The sequence below is a fragment of the Manis javanica genome, chromosome 8, assembly GCF_040802235.1.
Source record: "Manis javanica isolate MJ-LG chromosome 8, MJ_LKY, whole genome shotgun sequence".
Classification (NCBI taxonomy): domain Eukaryota; kingdom Metazoa; phylum Chordata; class Mammalia; order Pholidota; family Manidae; genus Manis; species Manis javanica.
The window spans coordinates 11,091,075-11,106,855 of NC_133163.1; the positions used below are offsets into that span (position 1 = coordinate 11,091,075).

General features: G+C 39.3%; 1 protein-coding gene across 4 annotated transcripts in view; it reads left to right on the forward strand.

Moving 5' to 3' along the window:
• Window positions 1-14,990, forward strand: part of BTBD7 (BTB domain containing 7) — a 94,826-nt gene extending 79,836 nt beyond the window's left edge. For 2 of the 4 annotated variants that reach the window (XM_036991571.2, XM_036991570.2), the window contains 5 exons: window positions 2,065-2,208; window positions 3,713-3,902; window positions 6,210-6,388; window positions 7,882-8,316; window positions 9,736-14,990. In XM_036991571.2, coding sequence (XP_036847466.1) covers window positions 2,065-2,208; window positions 3,713-3,902; window positions 6,210-6,388; window positions 7,882-8,316; window positions 9,736-10,551 — 1,764 coding nt within the window. In that variant the 3' untranslated portion in view covers window positions 10,552-14,990. Of the gene's footprint in view, window positions 1-2,064; window positions 2,209-3,465; window positions 3,534-3,712; window positions 3,903-6,209; window positions 6,389-7,881; window positions 8,317-9,735 lie in introns of those variants that run through there. The other 2 variants (XR_005053973.2, XM_036991574.2) reach the window with 2 other exon arrangements.
• The last annotated feature ends 791 nt before the right edge of the window (window positions 14,991-15,781 follow it).

Genomic DNA, 15,781 nt, shown 5'->3' on the forward strand with positions numbered 1-15,781 from the left:
AAAATGTATTTAAGTATGTAAGAATTCATTTGGAAAAGATCGGAATACATTCCAATCTAATGCTATATTTTTATTAAAAGTAATTTTAGTGCAGCATGTGGACAGTTATATTTAGCAAGAATAATATTGGACAATGTTTGGTTTTGTTCAAAACCTAGGACTCAAACCAAGTGAGCCTGGATTTATATTTAGAAAAACATTTTAGACCTTTGGTTTAGTAGACTTAGAAAATATATATCTGTGTTCTTTTTTTTTTTATTAAGGTATCATTGATACACACTCTTACAAAGGTTTCACATGGAAAACAATGTGGTTACTACATTCACCCATATCATTAAGTGCCCCCCATGCCCCATTGAAGTCACTGTCCATCAGTGTAGTAAATTGCCACAGAGTCACTACTTGTCTTCTCTGTGCTACAATGTCTTCCCCATGACCCCCACACACGCCATGTGTACTAATCATAATACCCCTCAATACCCTTCTCCCTCCCTCCTCACCCACCCCTCCCCTTTGGTAACCAGTAGTCCCTTCTTGGAGTCTGTGAATCTGCTGCTGTTTTGTGAGGGAAATCATTTGGTACTTGCCTTTCTCTGCCTGGCTTATTTCACTGAGCAAAATACCCTCTAGTTCCATCCATGTTGTTGCAAATGGTCGGATTTGTTTTCTTCCTATGGCTGAATAATATTCCATTGTGTGTATGTTCCACATCTTCTTTATCCATTCGGCTACTGATGGACACTTATCTTGGCTTCCATATCTTGGCTATTGTAAATAGTGCTGCAATAAACAGAGGAGTGCATATGTCTTTTTGAGTCTGAGATCTTGTTTTCTTTGGGTACATTCCTAGGAGTGAAATTCCCAGGTCAAATGGTATTTCTATTAGTGTTTTAAGGAACCTCCATATTGCTTTCCACAGTTGTTGAACTAATTAACATTCCCACCAGCAGTATAGGAAGATTCCCCTTTCTCTGCATCCTCACCAGCACTTGTTGTTCCTTATGTATCTGTGTTCTTAATTTCATCCCTCACAGAATAAGGCCCCAGTAAAAGGTTGCTAATAATGGCTGTTCATGGTAATATTCTCTTAGTATGTGCTGAACGCTGGGTCAAGTGCTATAATTTGCATTGCCATCATTTAATCCTCACCACCACCTTAACTCTAGGTACTTGATTCATATTCTGCTTGTCTAGATGAGGAAACAAGAGGGCCACCACATTGAGTTAGTTACACAGTGTCCCATCTCCAGGGCTGTCTAGAAACCCTTCACGTAAGGAGGCCCAGTAAAAAGAGATGGCCATGGCCACAGTTACAGAGGAGTTAAGGTTTTCCCCTAGAAACCCTGTCCCTAACCACCATGCGGAGTGCCTGTCTCCTTGAAGTGTAGGTAACAGGCCCAAAAGGTGTTCTTATTTTGTTGGTGGAGATGGAGTCAGTTTCTAAATGAGTGAGTCAAAAAATGAAAATTGGTTTTCATTGAAAGTTCTTAAAGTTGGCCCAACTCATTATATTTTTAATTAATATAGCTGGGTTTTTTTTAAGTATCATTGATATACAATCTTATGATGGTTTCACGTACACACAACAGTGGTTCAGCATTCACCCATATTATCAGGACCTCATCCCCTCCATTGCAGTCACTGTCTTATCAACATAAGATGTTACAGAGTCGTCAGTTATATTCCCCATGCTGTTCTATCATTCCAGTGGCTTACCTATGTTGTGATTGTAAATTATAGCACCCCTTAATCCCCTTCTCCCTCCCCACCCACCCTCCCAACCCTTCTCCTTTGGTAACCCCTATTCCTTTCTTGGTGTCTACTAATATAGCTGTTGTTTTAAAAAATAATACCTTTGTTTAGAGAAAAAAGGGAAATGTAGTACCTTTTTATTGGGGAATCCTTTAAATGTTATTAAACATTTGCAGTATTTTAAAATTTCATATATGTTCCTAAATTTTTTTAAATGATTGAACATTTTGACTTACAGATATGTTATTTTTTTTATCTTAGCAGTATTATGGTACTACACAAATCTCTATCTAAAAATAATTTTTTTTCAAGATGAAAAGAGGCCTGATTAGTACTCCTCCATCAGATATGCTTCCTATGACAGAAGGTGGGAAATCAAATGCCTGGTTACGGCAAAAAAATGCTGGAATATACGTTCGTCCTCGGCTATTCTCTCCCTATGTGGAAGAAGCAAAGGTAATGAAACCATTTTAAGATACTGAAGAACTTTATTACAAACTATAACCACAAATATATTTATTGTGGTATTACTTAAATATTGGAAATGGCCTAAATGTCCAGTAATAGGGAAAGTGAAAGCAAATTCTAGTTTGTCTATTCACCAGGATAGACTTCTGAAATGTTTAATTATCAGGCATGGTTTTATAACTTAAATCATGTTCAGTTTCATTCTACTCAAGTGATTATCAGTATTTTGTTATCTTCAAGATGGTCAAAATGTTCTGAAAGAAGATTGTACACATTTTGTCTTCCTTCAAAAACATCTTAGCCATAATTTCCTGTAACGTATTTCTGTTAATGGCTGACTGTTGGAAATTGTGTTTAGTTTTAAAATAAGTGCACAAGCTAAGACAAAATTTCAGGCTTCTCAAGTATAAATTGGCATATGTATATTATATAACAAAGAATTCTCCAAGAAAATAGGGTAATGTGAAAGTCAAGTACTGTAATTTTTATTAGATGTATTCAGCCGTGAGAACTTTTGGGTAGCCTTTTGAGGAATTGATGCTCTTTGAAAGTGAGAAATCACCATTAAGCTTATGAAATAAGAAAACAGGCAAAACTGTGTGTTTGGGTATAGAATTAAGTTACCTTAAATTGTTTCTCATTTTCACTGTCTGAGTTGCTAATTTAAGATCTGTGAAAGGATTTGTGAGAAGTTTATTTTACTGACCATATTGATAACCAGCTCCTATTAAGTAATTCAGTACTTTAAATCATTCTAAAACAGGAGAAAAGCAGAATGGTTGGGTCTAGACTTTCTAAAATAAGTTCAATGTGTAAAGTCACTCAAACAACTGAGGCCTTTAAAAATGTTGAGTCTCATGATAAAGGTCTCTAATATACTAGACCTATCCTCCATAGTGGTAAACTAATCAGATAATCCTGAATATTCCATTTCTCAGATGGCTGTACCGATACTCATAAGTTAGATAATTGCCCCTAGTAAATGTGGAAACGTTTATGTATAATTTCATTTTGGCTCTCTGCAGTTTGTTGAGATAGAGCCATCAGAAACTAGTTTAACAATGGGTTTACTCATAGGTCTGTTGAATTTAATAGCAATCTTTAATGTTTTACATTTTGAGCATTTCTTGTTGGATCTGATATTTAGTCCATGTATATATGTTTTCTTTTTAGTAACTTTATGTATAATTTACTTCTGGTTAATTTTGTATCCCTCTTTCAAATTTCAAATACTCCAATTAAAAGCAAACTTTTCAGAAGACGATTACTTCTTTTCAGAGATGCTCCAAAAAGATTCTTTAAAAATTAAAGAGGTAGGAGTATTTTCTCCGTTCACCACTAACTTTAACCTTCATACATTGGAAACAATAAACTAATCCCCCCCCCAAAAAAATTCCCTTTTTATATGATGAAGATAGTAATCTTTCTCCAAATGTAATTTAACAGAGATGAAGGGTTGACTAATTCTGTTAATACTGAATTATTATTTCAGTCAGTGCTAGATGAGATGATGGTGGAACAAACAGATCTTGTGCGTTTACGAATGGTGAGAATGTCCAATGTGCCAGACACACTTTACATGGTCAGTAATGCCGTGCCACAGTGCTGTCACATGGTCAGCCACCAGCAGATCAGCAGTAACCAGTCAAGCCCTCCTTCAGTTGTTGCCAATGAAATTCCAGGTAAGGCAGTAGCCTTGCGTCAGGCATTTATATTTAAATGAATAATCATTTTGTTTAACCCTTTTGTATATGCTAATTCTCTCTACAGTCCAATACCTATTATTATGCTTTGTTCTCATTAAAGAATAAAGACTGTTTTGGTTTGTATTACACAGTAATAAGTATATGCTGTTTTTCGTTTGTGCCCAGGATTTCCCAACCTTGGCCCTCTTGACATTGATGACTAAATAATTCTTTGTTGGGGGGGCTGCCCTGCTTATTTTAGGATGTTCAGCATCCCTGGCCTGTGCTCACCGGATGCCAGTAGCATACACACACACAGCTCCCTTTGCAACAACCTTTTGGAAACATAGTTTCTGTTTCTAGACATTGCTATATGTGTTCTATCTGGCAAAATCGCCTCCTGTTGAGAACCCACTGGTTTAAAGGAATTCAGATTTTTCATCACTTGGTATTTCTCACTGTAAGACCCTTTAGGGGAGAGTATTATAAACTTACATCTCTTTGAGTCTAGATATCTTCCCCCAGATGTGATCACCAGTGGTTTCCTAGAGATCCAGTTTCCCAAGATCTGCTCTGTGAATTCTGTTGTAGGAAATTGGCCATAGGTAGAGGTATAACTGTCATGTCCGGAAAGTTATGACAATCAGGTAACGTTTACTTTAACTAAAGAGCTGTAGTGTCAGTTTCTAAGGTAAGAAAATCCACGGTGATCTGGAGGTCAGAAATTTATAGCTCTTGCTAGTTACCATTTTAAGATTCAAAAAAAATCTGATGATATTGTACACAAGATGCAATTTAAATTTCTTATTGTGATGTTCAGGGTGATTCATGATGAGCTCCTACTCATTTTTCTAACTTTCTCTCTTAATCCTCTTCCTGCTTGTATCTTTGAACCCAAAGTTCCACTAGCCATGCCAACTACTTGTGCCATACTGTCTCTCACTTGATGTTTTACAAATGCCTGGGGTCCTTCCACTTGGAAAACCTTCTCTCTGCTTTTTTTGCCTGCCTGGTTTTCTCTCATTCGTGAAGACTGCACTCAGGGTTCACCTGGTCTAGGAAGCCTTTCCTGCCCACCTCCAGTATGGGTTGGGGGCCCCTTCCTCCAAATCCCTTTGATGCCAGGGTTCTTGTTCATGGAGTCAAAGAATGAACTTCGCAAACACTCAAGGTAGGAGAGCAGGCAGAGGCTTTTATTTAGAGATAAAGCTAGAGGACAGAGCTCCTGGCTCAGGCCAGGAAGGGTCAAGAGAGCCCTGGGGTAGTGCGTTGTCTAGGGGTTTTATAGGCTGTTGAGAGACAAAGGGCTAGGGATGTGCACCTGCTAAGTGGCCCCAAAATGTTTATCTTTGAAGAGACATTATTAAGTTTCTTATTAGTCTTTCTGTTTATTTACAAGAAATTTACTGCTCTGACTTCCTCACAGGATAGCAGCTTCCTGGTCTGGGAGCATATCACTCAAGACCGCCTCCTTTGTTCCCAAGATGGGCTGAGTTATTGTCTGTTTGTTAAAGAGTATGTTCAGTAACTTACTTTTTAACTAATTGGGTTTTAAAATGCAATCTAAGTTTCAAGATGGCATCCTTCCTGTTTTTATAGGTTGTTTTGGGCTTGCTTGCTCCATTGCCCAGGTTGCAAATCATTTGTTTAGGGCGAATCATTTGGAGGAAGAAAAGCAGCACCTGGGTAAAGTCAGAAAAACAAGCTGGGCCCCCCAGCAGGCCAAAGCAAATCCCACAATGGATTATCTTGCTTTGTTTTTTCCAGAGGCCCTCACCCTACTCTGTCTCAGCCCATGGTCCCTGTCTCACCTTCAGCAACCCTTTGCATACTTCTCACCTTAACCATTCATGGCCCAGTACTGCCCCAGTTTACTTAGTTTACTTCAGTAAACCCAGAGCTCTTTGAGGACAGGAATCACGACTTTTGTACTATGCACCCGAATACACAAGTTTAATCTCTGATATGTAGTTGGGACTCAAGAAATTACTTGAATAAAAGAGTTATTTATTACTTGAATAAAATATTATTTAAAAGACAGGAAATATTCTGAGATTCAGAAGAGACTATATGCAAGTAAAATTTTATTTAGGCTGTGAATTAATACTATAGCTCAGCAGCTGTTTGTTATTATCAAGAGCTTTTTGGGCACAGTGAAATTTTAAGACCTTACAAAATAATTAGAGGTATATAATTACTGTGTATAGAATCTCCTCAGGTTCTGATGCAAAACATGTTTTTTTTCTTGTGCTCAGTGGGTGGTCTTTTTGTCAGATATTTTGCCTACAAACTTTCTTGTTCCAGTTCCTCGACTCCTCATTATGAAAGACATGGTCAGACGGCTGCAGGAACTACGACACACTGAGCAGGTGCAGAGAGCCTATGCACTCAACTGTGGGGAAGGCGCCACAGTCAGCTATGAAATTCAGATTCGCGTCCTGAGAGAGTTTGGTCTTGCTGACGCAGCTGCAGAGCTCTTGCAGGTGGGAACTGGAGCCTGTCCTGCACACAGGCAGTGTTTCAGAGCCGTCATAGCCTGCTTTTTTCTTGGTACACGCTCCTTCTCTGCCTCTGGTGTCTTGGAAAGCCTGAAAGGCAGGCACCCCCACCCACCTGGTGGGTGGCAGTGTGGTAGTGTGGACAGAGCACAGGCCCTTCGGTGAGATCTAAACTTATATCCATATCCTGGCCCTACTGCTTATCGTTAGCTAACTTGGACCAAGTTACTTAACCACTCTGAGCATCAGTTTCCTTATCTGTAAAATGGATTGTTGTGAAGAGGTGCTGTATGTAAGCAACTATGTGTCATATGCAGCAAGCATGTTAAGTGGTGGCTGCTAAAAGTTCATGGTGTGTATGCCCAACAGAGGTGAACAGAGGTGAAAGAGGAAGTAGAAAATTCTACCCTCAACTACCTTCCAGATTCCCTTCTTTCCACTATCCTCCCCCATATTATAATACATTTTTTGTATGATTTGTTCAAATCTCATAAGCATGAGAGAATCAAGGAATGAGTGTGTGTTTTGTGTGTGTGTGTGTGTGTATGTGTGTGTGTGTGTGTGTTTTAGCTGTAGGGAAAAAACTAATTTCTAGCAATTAAGTACAAAAGCAGTAGCATTGGCTTTGCAATGAAGATGAAATATGTGAAGTCGACTGCTCACAGCCACTAAATCAGAATCTAAAATATAATTTAATTTCATCTAGTCAAGTGATTGAATTGTTTTTTTGCCACTGACCCCAAACCTGTTTAGCCCGAGTCTTCAAAATGGAACTCAGTGTGGTGTTCTTAGGCAAGCAGAAGGGTGTTTGTAGGTCCTTGATTTTCATTTTTTGCTATGGTTTCCATTCCTAAAATAGATAGTCTTGTTTTCTATTCATTTCTATTCCCTTTGCCATTCTAAAGTGTATCTTAATTTGATATCTTAAATTCTATGAAAGTTGTGTAATTTTAAGTATTCCCATGTAATGTTTACTAAAATAGTAATCAAACTTAGTCCTATGTAAGCAGTAAGTAAGGAATAGTATTTTGTAGTTTCCATTTCACATAAGGATGTACAGATGTTTTGTCAGAAAATTCTCAGAGGATCCTCATTGTATACCTTTTCTCCCTTTAATGTTTAATGTTAATTTTATTTTCTTAGCAAAGACATACTTGAATTACATTCTATTTCCTGTTTTTGCATTATCACATGATCTTGTAAGAGATTACTGACCTGCTGTCAGGAATATTCAATTAAGCAGCTCTGCCTGGTAATCGTATCTTAGGCTACAGAGACTATACTCTGTCCTCTCATACTATTATTAAGGTATTTTTCTCTTGCACTTCTCGCCAAGAAAGATATGTTTGCCTTTTATTTATTCTCACTGAATGTGGTTTTCTTAGGTCCTCACTTCACTCTCTCTTTCAGCTTATAAATTTCCATCTAGGAAATCTGCTAATAAATGTCCTAACCTTTTTTTTTTCGATCTTTCTTAGAATCCTCACAAGTTCTTTCCTGATGAACGTTTTGGGGATGAAAGCCCACTCTTGACATTGAGGCAGTCTGGGAGATGTCGAGTTAACAGCACCCCCACTGCAGAAACCATGTTTACAGATCTGGACTCTTTTGTGGCCTTCCATCCACCCTTACCTCCTCCACCACCTCCATACCACCCCCCGGCTACCCCGATCCATAACCAACTCAAAGCAGGCTGGAAACAAAGACCTCCCAGTCAGCACCCTTCACGTTCATTTTCCTACCCTTGTAATCATTCGCTTTTTCACTCCAGAACGGCTCCTAAAGCTGGCCCCCCTCTAGTCTATTTGCCAGGTGTGAAAGCAGCTGCGCCCGACTGCACCAATGCCACAGGACTGGGCAGGCAGACGGTAGCTGCTGCCGCCTCCGCAGCAGCAGCAACTGAGAAACAAGTGGTAAGTTAGTACTTGAGTAATTCACCTAAAATAAAATGTTGATGGAATATCAGAGGCAATTCCCCTGACCCCAAGAGCCCTACTGGGACTCAAGAGTACCCAGAAATGATACTGACAAGCTGATAGCATAGACTTGAGGAGTATGGAAGAGAAAGAGAAAAAGTGGAGGTGAATGAGAAAAGGACAGAACAGAGATGAGAGGTGTAGGTGGTAGGAGCAGTCGAGTACCTTACCTTCATGTTCATTTTCAGGGGTGCAGAAGGAGTGGGGTTCTAGGCAGTGTGATGGACATTATTGGTTTCACAGTGTTCTGTGCAGGCACATGTCTAGACTCTCCCCCTAACTTCTGTAGTGTAGGATCTACTATTTCACCAAATGCTTTGTTGGGGCAGAAAGGGGAAGTTACTTACTGCTAAGTAACCAGAAACAACGTGGTAGCAGACTCCCCATGCAGAACGTGGGCCGAAAGTTAGTCCTCGTGCCTGCCTCCGCCTCTGGTCATCTGTTCCCTCACGGCTCTCATTTGATGAGAGCCTCAGTAACTAGCACTAGGAGCTGGTAAATTAAGCGAGGAGTCTTTGCTTGATTTTGCACTGCTTTTAGAGGGTGCATTTCTGTTTAGTATAGTACATTGAAAAAAAGCAGTAGTGATATTTAAATCTTCCCACTCAGTTACACACTATCTGTAACATTCAGTAGAGAGAAAAGCCAGAGATACATGTAATAGTTCAGGGAATCTTTGTGAAAATAGAGCTTTTGGTATCTGAACTAGTGTACACCTTGGTTCAAATTACGATCCTTCCTTATACCCTTCTATCTACTCACCCTGCTGTCCCTCCCAGTCCCCCAAAAAGAAGAAACAACAAAAGTTCACAGTGTTTAATAAACTAATTCCCATCCTACCAGAATGGCCTTCAGGTCTATAATATAAAAGTTCTACTACTTCTATCTTTTACATAAAACTCCCTTTAAAGATAATTTATTTGTATGTTCATTACAGTATTGACTATAATAATGAAAAATTGGAAACAACTTTAATGTCCAGCGGTAGGAGAATGGTTAGATAAATCATAACTCATCAATATAGTGGAATATTTCACAGTCATTTAAATAGTACTAGTGAGAGAAATATATGCACTAATTTTGTGGAAATTATATGTGCAAAGAAAAAAGGTGAGAGAAAGACTTCAAAATGCTAATATATCATGGTTATCTCAGTAGGGAAGATTAGGGACTTGGGTTTTTTTTTTGTTTTTTTTTTTTGCCTTTATGGTTTTCTGTAGTTTTATCATTCTTAAAAATAAGCATATCTTTCTTTTATAATGAGGAAAGAAAATCAATGAACATCCTTTTTACAGAGAAGGAGCTATGGACTTTTTTTTTCTTTTAACCCGCCCTTGCTTTTGTTTTTGTTTGCAGTGTACACAACCTGTGCTAAATGATGTAATGCCCGATATTGCCATGGGTGTGTCCACGATGTCACTTAAGGACAGGAGGCTTCCAGAACTTGCTGTAGACACAGAACTAAGCCAGTCAGTTTCTGAAGTAGGACTAAGGCCTCCCCAGCACCTCTCGTGTATTCCGCAGAGGCATACACACACATCTCGAAAGAAACACACACTAGAGCAAACACCAGATGCTCGAGAAAATCAGCAGGAATATCCGGATTTCTATGACTTCTCAAATGCCGCCTGCAGACCCTCTACTCCTGCTCCTGGCAGACGCACCCCTTCCCCTTCGCAAGGTGGATATTTTGGTCCCGATTTGTATAGCCACAATAAGGCATCACCAAGTGGCTTAAAGTCAGCATACCTACCTAGCCAGACCTCTCCTAAAAAGCAAGAAGAAGCTAGGAGAGAATATCCACTTTCTCCTAATGGGCATCTACACAGGCAGAAGAATGAGCCGATCCACCTCGATGTCGTGGAGCAACCTCCCCAGCGGTCAGACTTGCCTCTGGCAGCCCCAGAAAATGCTGGCAATGGTCCAGCTCACATCAGGGGACGAACAGCAGTAGAAACCGACTTGACTTTTGGGCTGACTCCTAACAGACCCTCACATTCTGCATGTAGCTCTGAAGCTCCAGAAGAGAGATCCAGTAGAAGACTGGCAGACAGCGAGTCTCTGGGCCGTGGAGCTCAGCGAAGTACAGATTTGGAAAGGGAAGATTCCATAAGCAGAGGAAGGAGGTCACCGAGCAAGCCGGACTTCCTCTACAAAAAGTCTGCCCTCTGAGAGCAGCCTCCAAGTCGTCTGTGCCTGAGATGTGAAACATCCCGTATGATGTAGCCCAGCAACTTAGAGACCAGTTCATTGGTGCCAGCTGATAACTCGGTTTCACATTATTTTACTCTAGTTTTTGTATATACATGTTTATTAGACATGGCATGCTTAAGAGGGTTGTTTTGAATGCTGCACCTGTCTATTTTGTGTTTGAACAGTTGTGTGGGGAAGCATTTTTAAGAGCAAGCAAGCTGGCACTTTTTTTCCTCCTTACAAATAATGGAATTTTTTTGCACTTGTACATTTATTTTATCTGTATTGATTTTATACCAGTATGTTAAACTTTATTGCCACATTTAAAGGACTGTATTTTCATACTTTTTTGCATTTTATCTTTCATCTACCAATTTCCACGTGCATTGGATTGCACACTAAGATGTATTTTCTTATGAAATAATTCTGTTTATTTTTTAATTAGAGAAATTCCAAAGAACAGCACATCAAAATGCTCCTCTCTCCTTTCAGTAATTGTTTTAGTTGTTCAGTCTCCATGAATCTAATGTCATTCTTTTTTTACTACATCTTGCGAGCTGGTCTTCATTCCTCTAGCGGGAGTCCAATCAGGATCCTGAAGTTTTCTGGTTCAGTAAAGTACAGGAAGGAGAAAAGCCTTTTGTGGCCAGGCTGACACTGTTGCTTTAGTCACAGTGTGGACACTGTCAGACTCACCGCAGCTCCAGTGGTCTGGACTGGGGTGTCACTGGCTGAGGTTCTAAAGAGAGCAGAGTTCCAGGAGTCCCAACACAGTGGAAATAGCAAAGTCACTTAAAGGTTGCACTACAGGATTTCTGGTTCTGAGCATCAACTCTCACGCCGAGCTGGGGAAACTACTGCTTGTTGCCTTCCGTTGTCTTGCTCGCTGTGGGAAAAACACAAACAAAAGGGCTTCAGTCTTACGGATGTCATTTGGTGTTTGTAAGCATATGTTTTCTGTTAAATGTTTTTCAAAGTGTGTCTGAATTTTTGTGTCCTAAAAACAGTTGTATACTGCATAAGGCTTTGTCACCAAAAAAGAAAAAGAAACCTTTTTTTTCCTTTTTTTAGGTGAAACACTACATGTCCTACTTGAACTCCGTTGGGGATGCTGGTTTGGGAATTTACTGAACCACCGAGCACATAGGATCTTTTAGGATCCTCTCCCTTGGAAGGGCAATGTGTGAGCTAAGGACTATTTTCTTCTTACTCTCCAATGTAAATATATTAATATTTGAGTTTTTAAATCACTTCAACATTTTTGGAGCATTCACTTTGTATTTTTAAAAACACATATACACACAGCCGTAGCACTTAGAAGAAAAGAGACTTTCTGAACATTCCCTCATATATGAAGGATGTTTGGAGCATCTTTTCTGTGTATGTATATATATATGAAACTATAAATCATTCACACTCCAAAACTATGCAGGGCTAGAGAGCCTTTACAAGCTACCATATAAATGAATTACATGCACTTTTAAATACGTAGGTTTCTATTGGGTGTCAACAACTCTGATTTCTCCCAAAATTATAGTTTCTCTTACAGTCTTTTCCTACCTTACCCTGTGGATATACACTCAGGAATAATCTGAAATTTCAGAAACTCCTAACAGTAGGTGGTCTCAAAGGTGGGGATCCCGCGGTGTGCCCGGCCCACCCTGCCGCGCGCTCTGCTGCCCGACCAGTTCACTGCTGCTAGTGCATCCGCCGGTGTCGGCGACGCTGCATGCTGAGCACTCGCTGACCTCCCAGAGCTGACACTAATCTACTGTAAGGTCGGCTGCGCGTCGCCTTTGAGGCTCCTTTTTGTAAAGATAGAAAAACAGGACTCTTCTCATTTCTAGGAGGTTCAGCTCTTTATAACAGATGATGGTGTCTTTTGAAGCCAATCTCAGTCTGTCTCTTCAGAAACAAAAATTGTTAATTCCATCATATTCCTTAATGTGTATTTATATAGATGTGTTGACATGAATTCTTTTGATACAGTTTTAAATTTCTGTTCTGAATTCAGACTGTACTGTGCTGGTTCTGCAAATAAGAGTTGTGTAGAGCTAATTTGGGTGGGAAGAAAACTCTTAGCTCTGACCTGTTTGCTTCTCCTTTTTTCAAAAAGGAAACATGAGCTATTGATATCAATCATTCATCTTTCTGAAAATTTATTAAATATTCCTTCACATCCCCAAAATATAATTATAAAAACAAGTGGCCACTGTTCATAGTTTAATTTATGAAGTTTTATTTTAATAATTTAGTGGCTTATCTGGCTAAACCATGTGTATAGAGAGAAACTTGCTTTAATCTCTGTGGGATTGTGGACTGATGTGACTTGCAGAAGGTAAACACGTGGTTTTGTGTGTGTTAGGGTAGGTGTTAGTGGACTTTTAATGGGTATTGTGAAGTATGGTTAATAGGGTAAGTTGAATAGCTATGTGCCTCTAGCTTTTGAACCCATCTATTCAATCTTTTTTAATGCCTATTAAGCATGAAAATCTTTTAATGCTGTACTAAGGTAAATGTGAAGTCTGAGTAACATTGCTCTCAGAAAAAAAGAAAAAAACATATCTAATATAAAATTTAGGCCACAGGGCCTGGCATTTACTTGGTGTAGAAATTTCATGAAAACCAAATCTAAAAATACCAGATCTCCTCTTGAGGCCACAGACAATCAGGCCGTCAGACAATCGCCACCTTGGGTGCCCGCTGTGTTGAGGTTTAGGGAATTACCATTTAGATCCTGAAGCTGAAAGAGAAGATCCACATTTCTTCAAGATGATGGTGGTGTGTTCTTACTAGATTTTTGTTTTAGTTTTGTGATTTTGATGAATAAGTTTAAAGTCACCTGTGACTACTAAGGGGAAAAAAATAGCATGAAAGGCAAAAATTATTCCTGAAAAATCATTTGAATTTTTCTTGAACCCTGCCCTTTCTAACAGGCCCCTTTAGCTTTTTCTATGCATATGCCCCTAGACTAAGCTCTTCTGACATTTCACTAACCAGTTAGATTTTAAGGATTTTTTAATGAGGTTTTTATATCTGAGTCCTTCAGTAAAACTCTTCATGAAACTTCACCTAATTCTTATTTTTGCTTCCTCAAAACCTCTTCTTTTTATTACAATTGCTGTCCTTTACTGGGTTTTCTTTTGATTTGTTGTCCAAGTTCACATGGCGGGCAGTCCTCGTCCCTGCGTGGCGGGGAGGGAGCACATGCAGGGGCCACAGCGGGTGCTCAGCCAGCCTCTGGGGGCAAAGGGTTCATGTCTCAGTAACCACACAGCAAAATACATACTTTCTTAATGGTTAATCTGCTTTTTAGGGGAAAATGTGTCCAGGAAACCCTTGTAAGATACTTGTTTGCCATTCTGAGGCATTCATGATTTTATCTTAGGACAGAACTCAAAGAAAAATGTTTATTTCACTTTTTTTTTATTATTTGGTTGTTTCAGCTTTTGCTTTTTGCTGAAAGTTACTGTTAAAGCAGCAGCAATGGGTGCTATTCCCGGTTCTGCCATGGTTTACTTTGTCTACTGAGTAATTTACTTTCAAACCTCATTGCAGATAACCTTACTAAGAGAGTCACCATCACACACTACAAGGTATTTCACTACTTGCCGTGGGCCCTGTTGTGCAGTGTGTTCCAGATGTCTCTTTGTCGTGTAGATTACAATAGCTCTTCCATAATTGTTGCATTGGCAAGTGTCTTGATTTTTTCTCTTCTTCTAGAAAACCCTCAGAAGGGGTGTCAGTCTCCGAATTTCTGAATATTATAATACTGTGGCCATTTCTATAGAAAGATTACTTACAAGTGTGTGTCTTGCAAGTAACCTTGTGTTTGTGTGTTTACATGGGTTCTGTCTAAGAGAAAAGCTCTTTCAGCTAAGTCACATACCTGCATGTGACTGTGCGTCTGGGTTCCGTGGGCAGGTGGCATGGAATCCTGCTCTGAGATGGGGTGGCTGAAAGGTAGATTCCTGAACTCCACTTGCTATTTATGTGCCACATCTATACTTCAGAGAGGTGGTACCTTCTATACAACACTGCATTTTTTGTGGTTGTGCTGTTACTGGTATAAAGTCAAGTGCCTTCAATGCTAAAGGCTCAGAAATTTTTCTTAAACTGATTTCATGTCCTATGCAAGTGTTTTCTACAACCTGCATAACCAGTACTTTGTAAAACTTGTTTACGCTTCAATTGTACATAGTGTTTTTTAAAGAAATATATAGTATTTTTATTTAGGTACCTCCAAACTTGAATTCGTCTGTGTGAAGCATTGTAAAACGATACATTTCTCTTTTGAGTATCATTACAGTTGTACAAAGGTTTTCACTGGTTCTATTTTTCTACTGTTACTGATAAGCATGTAACACTGACTTTATCCTACATATAGTTGGCATTTCAAATAAATGGCTTGTATAGAACCTACTGAGTTGGATACAGTCTGTTTTAGTGTAGCATGCAGTCCTCAGTTAAAGAGGCAGTCATACCCTCTAGGGTAGAATTGGGGGTTTTCCAGGTGAACTTCCCTGTTTCTGGATTTCACTTACTCAGAGGCTTCTTTAAAAATTGTGGTTTTGTTGAACATAATCACATTTTCATCTGTATCGTGTTCATTGTTTTTTACTATTTCATTGGGGCATTTCTGAGAGATTTCACTTTACAAATTTGGGCAAAAGTTACTTGCACAGGGGTCCCCATAGGAAGTTTGGCATCCCACCCACATGAACCAGCACCTGGAATGTGCCAAGTGCTGTTCGCCAGTGATACCACATGTATCCCAAGATTCACAGGCCTGCCAGTGTCAGAGACCTGGCACAGGTTCTGAGCTTTCTTCCTCTTTGAAACTTAGGCTCATTAAATTCTTCAATTTGGAAGGGAAATAGAGTCATGATCTAGATTCTAGTTTCCTGAAAAAAACATACACAAAATAGAAAGTGTTCCAACTGCTATAAAATAACAATTTAGAGTTCTTAATCATTTCACTACTAAGTTCCATCCTAACATTTCACCCTTCATGCCTCATTAAGGCAATTCTCTTTATATTTTGTAACCATCTTATATTTAACTGTGGAGTATCAAGGTAAAATAAAGTCCAAGGTTTTCGTGGGTGAGCTTTTAAAAATCTAAAAAAGAAAACTGAATAAGTCAGCTTTCATTTCTGTCCTTGTGGATTACCACAGAAAAGTGAGTTCAGGCTAGCTTCCCCGGCCAC